Source organism: Nerophis ophidion, linkage group LG12, assembly GCF_033978795.1.
Source record: "Nerophis ophidion isolate RoL-2023_Sa linkage group LG12, RoL_Noph_v1.0, whole genome shotgun sequence".
In the NCBI taxonomy this organism is placed as follows: Eukaryota; Metazoa; Chordata; class Actinopteri; order Syngnathiformes; family Syngnathidae; genus Nerophis; species Nerophis ophidion.
In genome coordinates, this window is record NC_084622.1 from 49,249,562 (window position 1) to 49,263,453 (window position 13,892).

The 13,892-nt window shown below is 37.3% G+C and overlaps 1 protein-coding gene across 1 annotated transcript in view; it reads left to right on the forward strand.

Moving 5' to 3' along the window:
- The first annotated feature begins 776 nt into the window (after positions 1 to 776).
- LOC133563514 (paired box protein Pax-6-like) overlaps positions 777 to 13,892 on the forward strand; it is a 70,545-nt gene continuing 57,429 nt past the window's right edge. Inside the window, exons 1-2 of the mRNA XM_061917675.1 lie at positions 777 to 789; positions 5,427 to 5,480. Coding sequence (XP_061773659.1) covers positions 777 to 789; positions 5,427 to 5,480 — 67 coding nt within the window. The remainder of the gene's footprint in view (positions 790 to 5,426; positions 5,481 to 13,892) is intronic.

Consider the following 13,892-nt stretch of genomic DNA (forward strand, 5'->3'; position numbering starts at 1 on the left):
ACCCCGAAAGGGAATAAGCGGTAGAAAATGGATGGATGGATTATAGCACTCGCCGCGACTTGTTCAGAAGTTGAACAATCCATCTTCACGAACACATTTTCCTAGGGTTTATGAGTAAAACATCCATTGAAAATAAACTGATGATTAAGAAAGATTAGTTCCAGTCCAAACAAAGATGTTATTGTTGTGGTTGTCATCACTCGTCACAAGAAGGTAAATATCTAGTCATTGACAGCCTCGGTCGCTCCTTCTGGAGACACTGCCCCTTAGTGTTTTGGAAAAGAATTACAAGCCTTGCGCCACCCAGCCACAGTATAACTAGAATTGAAACAAGACACTGACAGAGGGGACATAAGCTAGGTGACTAGAGAGTATATTCCAGCCTTAACTCCCCACTTTTATTTTGTGTACTTGACTTTTTTTCAACATTTGTTTACAGAGAAAAGTCCTGTTGAGATTACTAAAGTATTTTCCAAGGCAGTCCTGCAACAAACATTCAGACAGTGTGGTGGGTGAAGTTTCTTGTCCAAAGACACGATTTGCAGTGACTACCACCAAGCCATGCCACCCCTCTCTGTACCAGCAGAGTGCTTTCTGTAGGAACCCTCCATAGCCCTCCTCCTGTTCCCTCCCACTGCACCTCCTGTCTCCTCCCTCCATCAGCTCTGTGTGTCTCTGCACTTGTCTCTTCAGTCAAGGAGAAAGTAATTGGAGGAAAGAATAGAAGAAAGAAGCTGTTGGAAAACTAAACGAAGCATAAGTTCTCTTCTTACAGAATGCCACAAAAAGGTAGGCCCACTTTATTTTCATTCTGTCCCTTTCACCTCTCTCAAAAGGTGTGTCCGTAGATGCTTGAAAGTAATTTTAAAACCACACAATGTTTATGTTTCAATCTTCAAACAATAGATGTTTATGAACACGGTCTCCTCTCTACTTCATTTTATCACTTTTTACTTGGATATTTTTGCTGTGTATAAAATGTGTCCGTCAAGGAGATAAATATATCAAAACTTAATGGCTTTGGATATTCAGAAGACAAAAAGTTATTATTATTTTTTTTTAATTGCAAGTAGCAAAATATTAACACTTTGTTGGTACAGCGTCCAAACAAATACTTCTAAAGCTATCTTATTTTATCTTATTTTGGTAAATGTTGTACTGCACAATATCACAATATTGACTTTGTATATTTCTATGTTTCTCGACAACACATCTGATAATCCTCAATTAATATTGTTATTATTATTATCATTATTATCATTACTGATTTTGGATGTTTATCAAATTTTACTGATTAACTGTTATAATTAGTGATAAAACATGTTTTTTCAAAAAAAATCTCGAATTATATGTTTTTATACACTGTATCCATAATGCTATATATATATATATATATATATGAGTGAATATACATTATTATTACACCATAAACAATACCAATACATAATAATGTATATTCACCCATATATATATATATATATATATATATATATATATATATATATATATATATATGGGTGAATATACATTATTATTACACCGTAAACAATACCAATATTTAACAGCATTTTTTAACACTAAAATGCTCTAATCAAAATATACTGCAACTTTAAAACAAATGACTGTAAAAGTTACAATACTCTTTCACAATTCAATTGGTTGTCATTTCAAAGTATAATCCTGTAATAATAGTCTTCTCTTCTGTAATTTCCAACCAAATTGCAGTGAATATATTTCACAGTAAATTACTGTACATGCTACTGTGAAAGGGATGCAATCATTAGCCAACAGTTTGCTATGAATTTACAGTGAATTTACAGTGCACATTATCACATGTCAATTTTTTATGTGTTGACGAATCGGCTATATCCAATTCTTTTTTGGAGTCTATATAGGCTAAGTGCAAAATTTGCAACCAACAAGAGGTTTTTTTTAGTTAGTTTTTTTAAATGACACCCTAATTTTCTACAATTACAAGTACAATTTGGTTGGCTGTAAGTTGAAATGTAAAAATGCCCCACACTCTTTGATCAGTAAAAACCCTCCTGGAAAATATTTGGACACTCCTGCCTCATTGGTCAAATTTAATGACATTCACATCATTAAATTAAACACACGGTAATATGATTTATAGAATTATGGCAAAGTGATATAATCCAGCCTCTTTTGTTTATCTAACAACATGGGTTCAACTTAATTGATCGTCCAATTAAGTTGGGTTAAATAACAACATAATTAAGCAAATTAACCGCACCATTAGTCAGGGCAAAATTAATCCATCCCAGATGTAAACGTGTGAATTTAGAAGTATCCGTAGCAGTGGAAATATGTTCTAATGAAGCACAAACCGCCACATATATCCAGGTGCATCTAAATAAAATAGAATATGGGCAACATGTGATTGATTTCAGTAGTTCAATTCAGCCCTAAGAGAGCATTTTAAGGCGCAGGAAGTCTTTGTAGCATAAACTAATACAATAATTAACTTTTGGACATTTTTTTTTTTACATTTTAAAGGATAGTGAATTTGGTGGTTTTGTTAGCTATGAACTATAATTATATACATTAAGAATACAAGGAATACTTCACGAGAGTAAGAGTTTCACTTTTCAAATAAAATAAACTGTTTTTTTCAGACATAAGTGTGGTATCTTTTTTTTTATTAACACCCTATTTCTTTTGCAATCAGTACATTAAAATATACTTAAATACGTTTCCAGACACCGGGGGACTGGATAACATTTCAACAATATCCTCTTTTTTTTCACAATTTGATGCCATAAAATTACTATACTGTATATTTTTATTTTTTATGAACACATACATTGTTTGCATTACACGGGGGGTTTCTAAAGTACCTCTTTTGGCAATGTTGTTTTACAAATTTATAAGTTCATGTTTTATAGAATATATTTCAAAAGGTTCTTCTTTCAATGTAATTTATTTTAATGTACTTTAATGTGTGTTAGTTTTTGTTGAATGTATTTTTTCCATGACAGAGCCTAGTCATTTCTTTCTTTCTTTCTTAGTTTATTTCTGTTTTGCATTACTTCGTTAGTTATTTTTTAGAACGTACATATGTGCAGATTTTAGGGACATCGTGCATATTTATGTTTTATTGTAAAAAGTGTACAACGGCATACTCTTGCTTAATTAGCCTTCTCGCTTCTTCAACATGAATATAAAAATCATGTGTGAACCGCAATTAAAGTTTCTATTTTTTTTTAAACACTAACCGTTAATATATTTAGTAAATAATTATAGTGTCATTTATGGGCATTATTTAGGTACGATTCAGAAATGGTCTTCGTTTCTTTTTGTCATTAGTAATTTTCTTTAAGTCAGTTTTGAGCTCCCCGGCGCGGGCTGTGCGGCGGGTTTTTGTTTTTTTGTAGTTTTTTTTTTTTTTTTTTTTTTTTTGGTGGGTTTTTTACGAGCCGCAACTAACGAGGCACCGACACCGAAATCCTGCGAAAGCACAAAGAAAAGGGGCAGCGGGTGGATGCGATCTTTGTGTTCGTCCACAGGCTGAAGGTGTTGTAGTCGTGGCGGGGACAAGGTGCCTCATAGACGGCCTGGCTCTTTGTACGTGCAGACCTCCTCCCTCGTCATTATTATGCACTTCCTTCAAGACAAGACAATTAGAAGCTTTCAAGTCTTTCAAAGTTATTCTCAAGCCAAGTAGAAATACCTTCTCTAATAATCGATCAAACGAACTATTTGTTGAAATAGTCAGTATTACTTTCACTTTCACTTTCATTATTCATGTTGGTCGTCTTCCGCTTTAACACGCATTAACGTGTTTTAATTTAATTTATTTTATTTTGATGCTGTCAGAAATTAAGAACATTTTAATAGTAAAAAAAAACTGTAATACAATTTGCCATATGCTCCTCTGCACTATAACTGTGAGGTTAAAGGTATGTTTATATATTGCATGAACATAATTACACGAGTGATAAAAATAATAAGAATCTAAAAAAAGTAAGAAAAAGTAACAAAGTAAAATGTACAGTGGTTTTTGCACCGAATTCCTGAAAATGTAATATTATTTTACTGTGAAAATCTGACAATTGAGCTACTTCTTTTACAGTGTATATCATTTGATTATTATATTATTTATTATGATGATTAACAGTATTCTAAAAATGTACACTCTTTGTATTATTATTATTTTGGTGTGAAAAGATGCAACTACTAATTTTCTTAAAATATGGTTTGTGTTACGAAAATTGGAGAGTGGATCCCAAGGATGCAGAGATGTAGTTTGATATAGTTAAGCTCTTCCTTTATTTAGGTGGAAGTGGAACGTAGCCAAAACAAAAAGCGATGGTGAAGTGAATTATATTTATATAGCGCTTTTCTCATGTGACTCAAAGCACTTTACATAGTTACACCCAATATCTAAGTTACATTTTAAAGCAGTGTGGGTGGCACTGGGAGCAGTGTCTTGCCCAAGGACACAACGACAGTAACTAGGATGGCACAAGCGGGAATCGAACCTGCAACCCTCAAGTTGCTGGCACGGCCACTCTACCAACCGAGCTATGGAAATACAAAAACACACCATGAATAAATAACTATATCAAACAACCAAAAATTGAACAGAAAACGCTAAACGAAGCTAGGATAACTTACTTCAAAACACGAAGTAAAACAAAGAAACAAAATGTTAACTAAAGACGCTAGACAAGGCTAGGATATAAATAAGCAAACCTGAGAGATGCACAAGACGGACTAGAAAGACTGTGAGTTTGTAGGAGGCCAAGACACATGCGAGAGAACTTGCAGTGGAATACAGGCCGTCAGCACCCAGACTAATTAGACCACTAATCAGCTTTCAGGTGTGCACGATTGCCCAGCGTCAGCTGCACTCCAGACTGTGGGCGAGAGCGAGAGTAAACATGACGTGCAAACCAACACAGAAAAACATGAAAAATTCAGTTTACCACAGTTTATTCGTTAATACTGATTTTACCTAAAGTATTTGTTACCAGAACCCCCAAAATGGCGGTTATTCTGAGTAGACCGGGGTTAAAGTTCAAATTTGAGATTGTTAGTTATCATCTTGCACTCCACATGACCAACACATTGTGTTCTAAAGCAGGGGGGCCTCAACTTTTTCCACAAAAGGCCACATACGCTTTTAAATGTTTTGTAAATATAAAGTGCCAAAAAAAGTAAATCCTAATTTGTTGACGGATACTAAGTTTAGGTTAAGGTCAAAAATGTAATGTGTGTAATGTAGCATACAACTTGTGTCTTAATTATGCCAAAGGCCAAAATGCCCCCCTGGGGGCCATATTTTTGAAAGCCCTGTACGACAGTTTGACATCCTTTTACAAGCCTCAGTATCCACGTGGGGTTTGTATTTGTGTTCATGTGTTCACATAACGTAACCAAAGATGACTACTGTTTTTGTGCAGATTACAGAAGTCAAACGAGCTGGGAGAGCGGTGTGGCCTCCATGATGCAAAACAGTGAGTTTATTGATATTTTATTATTGCTAATATTCTATCTGTGATTTCAACTGATGTGGTTTCTCATATGGAAACCTTAAATTCTCAATTCACAGTTTAAAACAGAGGTCTTCAACAGGGGGGAGGCAACTTCTAGGGCAGGGGTGCCCAAACTTTTTCTGCAGGCGAGCTACTTTTCAATTGACCAACTCGAGGGGATCTACCTCATTTATATATATCATTTATATTTATTTATTTATGAAGGATACATTTTTGTAAAAAAGTTAAATGTGTTTAATGATAATACAAGCATGTGTAACACATATAGATGTCTTTCTTTCACAAAGACAAGAATATAAGTTGGTGTATTACCTGATTCTGATGACTTGCATTGATTGGAATCAGACAGTAATGATGATAACGCCCACATTTTCAAATGGAGGAGAAAAAAAGTTGTCCTTTCTGTACAATACCACATGAAAGTGGTTGGTTTTTGGCATCTAATTCATCCAGCTTCCATACACTTTACAAGAAAAACATTGGCGGCAAATTCCATAGCTTGCTTGATTGACATTCACGGCACCCGAGGGTCTTGTGAGATGACGCTGGCTGCTGCCAGTTCATTATTATGAAAAAAATGACAGAGAGGAAGGCGAGAAACACTTTTTATTTCAACAGACTTTCGCGCCGTCCCTTCCGTCAAAACTCTAAAGGCCGACTGCACATTTCCTATCTTCACAATAAAAGCCCTGCTTCATGCTGCCTGCGCTAACAAAATAAGAGTCTCGGAAAGCTGGCGTGCACAAGTGATGTGCACGCCAGCTTTCGGAGGGATCGCTTGTGCACGCCAGTTTTCCGAGACTCTGTATTTAGTTAGCGCAGGCAGCATGAAGCAGGGCTTTTATTGTGAAGATGGGAAATGTGCAGTCGGCCTTCAGAGTTTTGATGGAAGGTACGGCGCGAGAGTCTGTTGAAATAAAAAGTGTTTCTCGCCTTCCTCTCGGTCATTTTTAATAATAATGATCTTGCAGTAGCCAGCGTCATCTCACAAGACCCTCCGGTACCGTGAATGTCATTTAAGTGACGTCTTGGTGAAGATTGATGATCACTAATTTTTAGGTCTATTTTTTTTAAAAGCCTGGCTGGAGATCGACTGACACCCCCCGCGGTCGACTGGTAGCTCGCGATCGACGTAATGGGCACCCCTGTTCTAGGGAGTCTGCAGAGGTACTTTTGATTCGACTTTTTTTTTTTAAATATTCCTCCTGCAATTTATCCACAAAATATAAATGCATTTAAATACACATGTAACCTTGCAGGTTTAATATTAAAATTAATGGTGGGCAAATTAATGCGTTAATTACGCGTTAACTCATCAATCTTGTAACGCCGACAATTATTTTATCGCACATTTGCGTATGTTGTTTACATGCTTTTATTTTGTTAACGACTTTTCTTAACAAGATGGCATCTCCCGGATGTACTTCGGCGTCGAGGGGCTCTTGGTAAAGATGGAACATTTGGCAAAAATACCGGACAATTCTGCAAATTTCATGGCTGGCTTACAGCGTGGTCACTCCGGGATCACTTACGACCGCCAGACAATTCTGAATGTGGATAGATCGGGCCGTTTTGGACTGAATGACGCGTGCTTGCTAGACCGGCTAGCTAACATGGGAATACTTTGTCGGCTACATCCAGCGGCCTGTGAAGCAGCGGAGTATATGTGTTGTCTGTCTATTTATGAATAATGCAGACGAGGAGTGTTGGCTGAGTTCTTAACGTTTACTTTCAGAGCGTGCATATCACAACATACAAGATGCCGTCATGGCGACACAACCTATACAGGGCTACCGCGCATGCTCGTCACTCCTGTTGCATGCTGGGTAGGGTAGTTCTTTTTTTCCCTGGCTCATAACATCACAAATAGTACCATGTATATGCGTTCAGTTTATCAAAGCACCAAGCAAACAATCGGAAAATTCCCATCATATCAATTCCTAGATATGGTCATAATTATTTTAAGTGCACTACGCAGAATAAACACAACATTATTAATATTGCTACTACGGATAATTTGATCAAAAATTCCCTAAAACAGCACACTACCTATAATATAGGTTTTTTAAACATAAGACCCTGATAAAAAAAATGTTTCTGCTGTTACCTCAGAAATTGCCTGTTCAGATGTTATGATTGTGGCTCAGAGATTTGTATGTAGATTATATTTATTTTCCATAACAAACAGGATAACTTAAATACCCTGGCAGTGGCAATAAGCTTAAATCTTTGTATTTACATTTTTTGAGTTGATTTTCATAAAATATGCTATTTAACTGCTACTGTTTAACACGGACTGATTTAAATTGTGTTTGCACAACAAATGTTTTGGCGCTTTCATTCATGTGGGAGAATATTCCAATAAAGGTGCACTACACACTACTTTTGAATTCATTATTGGGCTTTGCGTATACAATGCAGTTAATTGAGATTAATGGGAGAAATAGTGCGATTAACTTCGATTAAAATTTTTAATCGCTGCCCAGCCCTAATTAAAATGTAATATAAAAATATATTATTAAAATTGCGTAACCATTTTAGCTAGCAATTAGCCCTCTAGTTGCTAGCTAACAAATAGTGGCGCAAGCGAAACAGTTAGAGCTCTTGTCGACAGCTAACATTTTGCTCTGTAGCTGCCAGCAAGTAATGAGCCCTCTTTTTACCAGCTAGCAATTAGCCCTCTAGTTGTCAGCTAACAATTAACACCTTAGTTGTTATCTAGCAATTAACAGAGCTAGCTGCCAGCTAGCAATTAGCACAATTGCAAACTATCAATTAGTGCTCTAGTTACCAGCTAGCAATTTGCACTCTTGTTTCCAGCTAGCCATTAGCGCTCTTATTGCCTCTATAAGAACTTAAAATGTAGAAGTTGGGGAGGAATTTAATTGTGTTTGACTGTTCAACAGTCAGAAAAATATGTTTACTTTAATTATGTTCAGCTTTATTGATTTCCATTCATGTAAAGATCAAGTTTGTTAAAGGAGAAGTGCACGTTTTTGGGGATTTTCACGATCATTATGAAAGACATGACGGCGGAAGTATTTTTTTTATGTTATCTAAATATTAGATAAATTCGACCAAAAGTCCGCTTACGTAAGGGAGCCGCTCTATTCTACCTATTAAGCCCTTAAAACATTTGAACACATCCAGTAAGGTTTTATAAACATGCCGTAAGTATATATGCAATATAGTAACAGGCACATGTATAATAAGATGTAATATTTACATATTTTGAAAATATTAAGCATAAGCAGCGCACTATTTTCTAGAACGTCTCACAATCAGTGGTTCTTAACCTGGGTTCGGTGTGTCGACCTTAGGGGTTCGGCGGAGGTCAAAACACACCCGATTCATCGTGTAAATAAAAACTTCTCCCTATCGGCGTATTACGGATACGGCAACAGCAGAAGTCAGACTGATTTGCAGGTGTGTAATTTGTTGTGAGTTTATGCACTGTGTTGGTTTTGTTCTTTGAACAAGGTGATGTTCATGCACGGTTCATTTTGTGCACCAGTAAAAAAACATGGTACCACTTAAGTATGGGGACCATATTCACCATTAATTAGTTGCTTATTAACATGCAAATTAGTAACATATTGGCTCTTAACTAGTCATTATTAAGTACATATTAATTTACCCTAACCCTTGTAAATTAAGTCTTTGTTACTTAAAATATGCTCCCCATACTAAAGTGTTACCAAAAACATATAACTTTTGTCTTGAATTTTGAAAAAAAAAAAAATAATTTTCACTAATGAAGGGTTCAGTGAATGTGCTTATGAAACTGGTGGGGTTCGGTACCTTCAACAAGGTTAAGAACCACTGCCCTAGATGTTAAAAATTGTCAACATAAAAGCAATATCTTATCATTACATTTCAGTGTACATAAGACATCACTGTATAGATACAAAACAGAAGTAAAATTATTCAGTTAATCTAATTATATGCCTGATACAAATACAACTCAGACAGACAGTTAGTATTGACATTTCTGACTTGCTAGAAACCATGATTTTAGATGTATTTTACAAATATTGTAAGAGTCCAACTCTCTAATCTGCCTGAAGACGGTGTTCCATTTCCATGGGATGTTCTCACATACAGGTGCTGTTCATATTATTAGAATATCATGAAAAAGTTGATTTATTTCAGTAATTATTTTCAGAACAAGAAACTTACATATTATATGAATTCATTACACACATAGTGATATATTTGAAATGTTTATTTCTTAAAATTTTGATGATTAGTACTTACAATTACTGAAAATCCCAAATTCAGTATCTCAGAAAATTAGAATATTAGTTACGACTAGTAGCAAAAAATATTTTTTAGAAATGTGGGCCAACTGAAAAGTATGAACATGGAAAGTTTCAGCATGTACGGCAATCAATACTTAGTTGTAGCTCCGTTTGCCTGAGTTGCTGTAGCAATACGGCGTGGCATAAAGTCGACCAGTCTGTTGCACTCCTCAGGTGTTATGAGAGCCCAGGTTGCTTTAATAGCCTTCAGCTCTTCAGCATTGTTGGGTCTGGCATCTCCCATCTTCCGCTTCACAATACCCCATAGGTTTTCTATGAGTTTGCAGGCCAATCAAGAACAGGGATACCATGGTCCTTAAACCAGGTACTGGCAGATTTGGCACTGTGTGCAGGTGCCAAGTCATGTTGGAAAATGAAATCTTCACCTCTATAAAATTGGTCCACGGCAGGCAGCATAAAGTGTTCTAAAACTTCCTGGTAGACTGCTGCATTGACCCTAGACCTCAGGAAACACAGTGGACCAACACCAGCAGATGACATGGCACACCAGACCATTACCGATTGTGGAAATTTGACACTGGACTTCAGGCAACGTGGATTCTGTGCCTCTCCTGTCTTCCTCCAGACTCTGGGACTTTGATTTCCAAAGGAGATACAACATTTACTTTCATCTGAAAACATAACTTTGGACCACTCAGCAGCAGCCCAGTCCTTTTTGTCTTGAGCCCAGGCGAGACACTTTTGACGTTGTCTCTTATTCAAGAGTGGCTTTACACAAGGAATGAGACAGCTGAAGCTCATATCTTGCATACGTCGGTGCGTGAAGCACTGACTCCTGCTGCAATCCACTCTTTGTGGATCTCCCCCACATTTTTGAATCGGTTTTGTTTGACAATCCTCTCCAGGGCGCGGTTATCCCTCTTGCTTGTACACTTTTTTCTACCACATCTTTGTCTTCCCTTCGCCTCTCTATTAATGTGCTTGGACACAGAGCTCTGGGAACATCCAACCTCTTTGGCAATGACCTTTTGTGTCTTGCCCTCCTTCTTTAAAGTATCAATGGTCATCTTTTGGACAGTTGTCAAGTCAGCAGTCTTCCCCATGATTGTGTGTCATACAGAATCAAAACGAGAGACCATTTAAAGGCTTTTCCAGGTGTTTTGAGTTAGTTAGCTAACTAGAGTGTGGCACCAGGTGTCTTCAACATCTGACCTTTTCACCATATTCTAATTTTCTGAGATGTTGAATTTAGGGTTTTCATTGGTTGTCAGCTATAATCATCTCCTTTTTGGCAAAAAAACACTTGAAATGTATCAGTCTGTTTGGAATGAATGTATACATTCTACAAGTTTGACTTTCTAAATGAAATTAATGAAATAAATAAACTTTTTCATGATATTCTAATAATATGACCAGCACCTGCACTCTTGTTGAAGGAACTCTTCCTAAGTAGAACCACACAGTCTCTGCGAGCGGCCCCTCTGGTTACACGATGTGTGGTGTTCCGTACGTTCACAAACTGGCTCAGTGGAGGTGAAGATAAAGCATGAATGACCTTGCAGATTAAACAGAGATTATTTGAGTACTTGATTATTTTTTTCTAATTTAAAGGGTGGTGTTTTTGCAATATGGTGCAGTACTCAAATGTTTCTGTTAGAGCTGCAGCTATCCAATACTTTTGCAATCGAGTATTCTATCGAATATCCCAATCAATAAATCGAGTAATCGAATAAATTATATTTTTGCTTAATTTTTTTTTTGTCCTGTCCAGCTTCTCAGGCAGATCATATTGTTAATGTAGATGCCCATATCGGCTGTAGAAATTGACTTTACAAAGAGAAGTGTGGGCTAGTTCTCCTGTTGCCTTATTTGTATTTTGACTTTATTAAATGGATTTACCGGTATATTATTATTTGGTGCAGCCAGGCTGAAGCAATATTTTTGCTTAATTAAGGTTTAATTAAACATGTTAAGATGTGCCCTCAATTATTGCGTTATTGTCTTTTATTTCCTAAACGCCCGTTTTTACATTATTGAAGGCTGGCACGCATAGCTGAAATGTGTCCGTGGTTGATTTTGCCAATTTGTGTGTCCCAATTAAAAAAAGGTGCGCTCACAGCCCTATGTGCTGGGTGGTGTGACAGCATAAACAAAGTTCTTGTCTCTCGTGCGTTTTTGATGACTAATACACGGTGCCGTTTAAGTGGAGGTTTCTCCACGCAAATCTGCTGAGCTGTTTTCAACCTGCCAACAATACATAAACAATATAAAAAGACAAACCACTTAATAATGCCAACAAATGTTTTAAGTTTTAAGAATGCCAAACATTGCATTCATTGTATGCCAATGTTAATTTTGCCATTATAACATATTTGAGATGAAAACACATGTATATAAAATTAAAAACTTTGTAGTTTAAAACTAATATTTCCTGAAAAAGTTCAAATAAAACTATATTCTTAGTATCAAAAATAAAACAATTATAATTGTTTTCATTATTCATATTATGTTTATTATTGGTTAACTTTAGAATTACAATGTTATTAAAAAGAATAGGAGACTTATCACACTCTAAAAATGTTGGTCTTACTTAAAAATGCTCGCCCGGAAAAGGGTGGAGTGCCATCTCTGGGTTGGGGAGGAGACCCTGCCCCAAGTGGAGGAGTTCAAGTACCTAGGAGTCTTGTTCACGAGTGAGGGAAGAGTGGATCGTGAGATCGACAGGCGAATCGGTGCGGCGTCTTCAGTAATGCGAACGTTGTATCGATCCGTTGTGGTGAAGAAGGAGCTGAGCTGGAAGGCAAAGCTCTCAATTTACCGATCGATCTACGTTCCCATCCTCACCTATGGTCATGAGCTTTGGGTCATGACCGAAAAGATAAGATTACGGGTACAAGCGGCTGAAATGAGTTTCCTCCGCCGGGTGGCGGGGCTCTCCCTTAGAGATAGGGTGAGAAGCTCTGCCATCCGGGAGGAACTCAAAGTAAAGCCGCTGCTCCTCCACATCGAGAGGAGCCAGATGAGTTGGTTCGGGCATCTGGTCAGGATGCCACCTGAACGCCTCCCTAGGGAGGTGTTTAGGGCACGTCAAGCCGGTAGGAGGCCACAGGGAAGACCCAGGACACGTTGGGAAGACTATGTCTCCCGGCTGGCCTGGGAACGCCTCGGGATCCCCCGGGAAGGGCTAGACGAAGTGGCTGGGGAGAGGGAAGTCTGGGCTTCCCTGCTTAGGCTGCTGCCCCCACGACCCGACCTCGGATAAGCGGAAGATGATGGATGGATGGATGGACTTAAAAATGTATGCATTTATTTGTATTCAGTGTTAAAAAATATTATATGGCTCTCACGGAAATACACTTTGAAATATCTGGCTTTCATGGCTGTCTCAGCCAAAAAGGTTCCCGACCTCTGTGCTCCAGCATCAAACTTGTGCCATCGTGGTATGCAAGCTCTACTTTGCAATGTTTTCCTTCCATTTTAGTGTGAAGTGTTCCCACAACTTAAACAACTTTTGTCGCTTCTTAATTCCCTCGTTTTGTTATGACTCTTGTCCACTGCTTTCTGCGGCGTCTGCCATTGCGAGTTATGTTAGCGAAAAAGTTTTCTGAACTCAAGCGTATTTAAAAGAGAGGTGTTGTGCAGTGCAGGGGGCGTATGATCTGTGACGTAAACACGCTGTGCAACACCTAAACAATCCACACAAACACAGAGAGTTTCAAAAACACATATTCGGGGTTAAAAAAATCTCCATCCACACAAGTGTAGTTTCAAAACTGTCTATATCAGGGGTGCCCACACTTTTTCTGCAGGCGAGCTACTTTTCAATTGACCAACTCGAGGGGATCTACCTCATTTATATATATCATTTATATTTATTTATTTATGAAAGAGACATTTTTGTAAACAAGTTAAATGTGTTTAATGATAATACAAGCATGTGTAACACATAAAGATGTCTTTCTTTCACGAAGACAAGAATATAAGTTGGTGTATTACCTGATTCTGATGACTTGCATTGATTGGAATCAGACAGTAATGATGATAACGCCCACATTTTCAAATGGAGGAGAAAAAAAGTTGTCCTTACTGTACAATACCACATGAAAGTGGT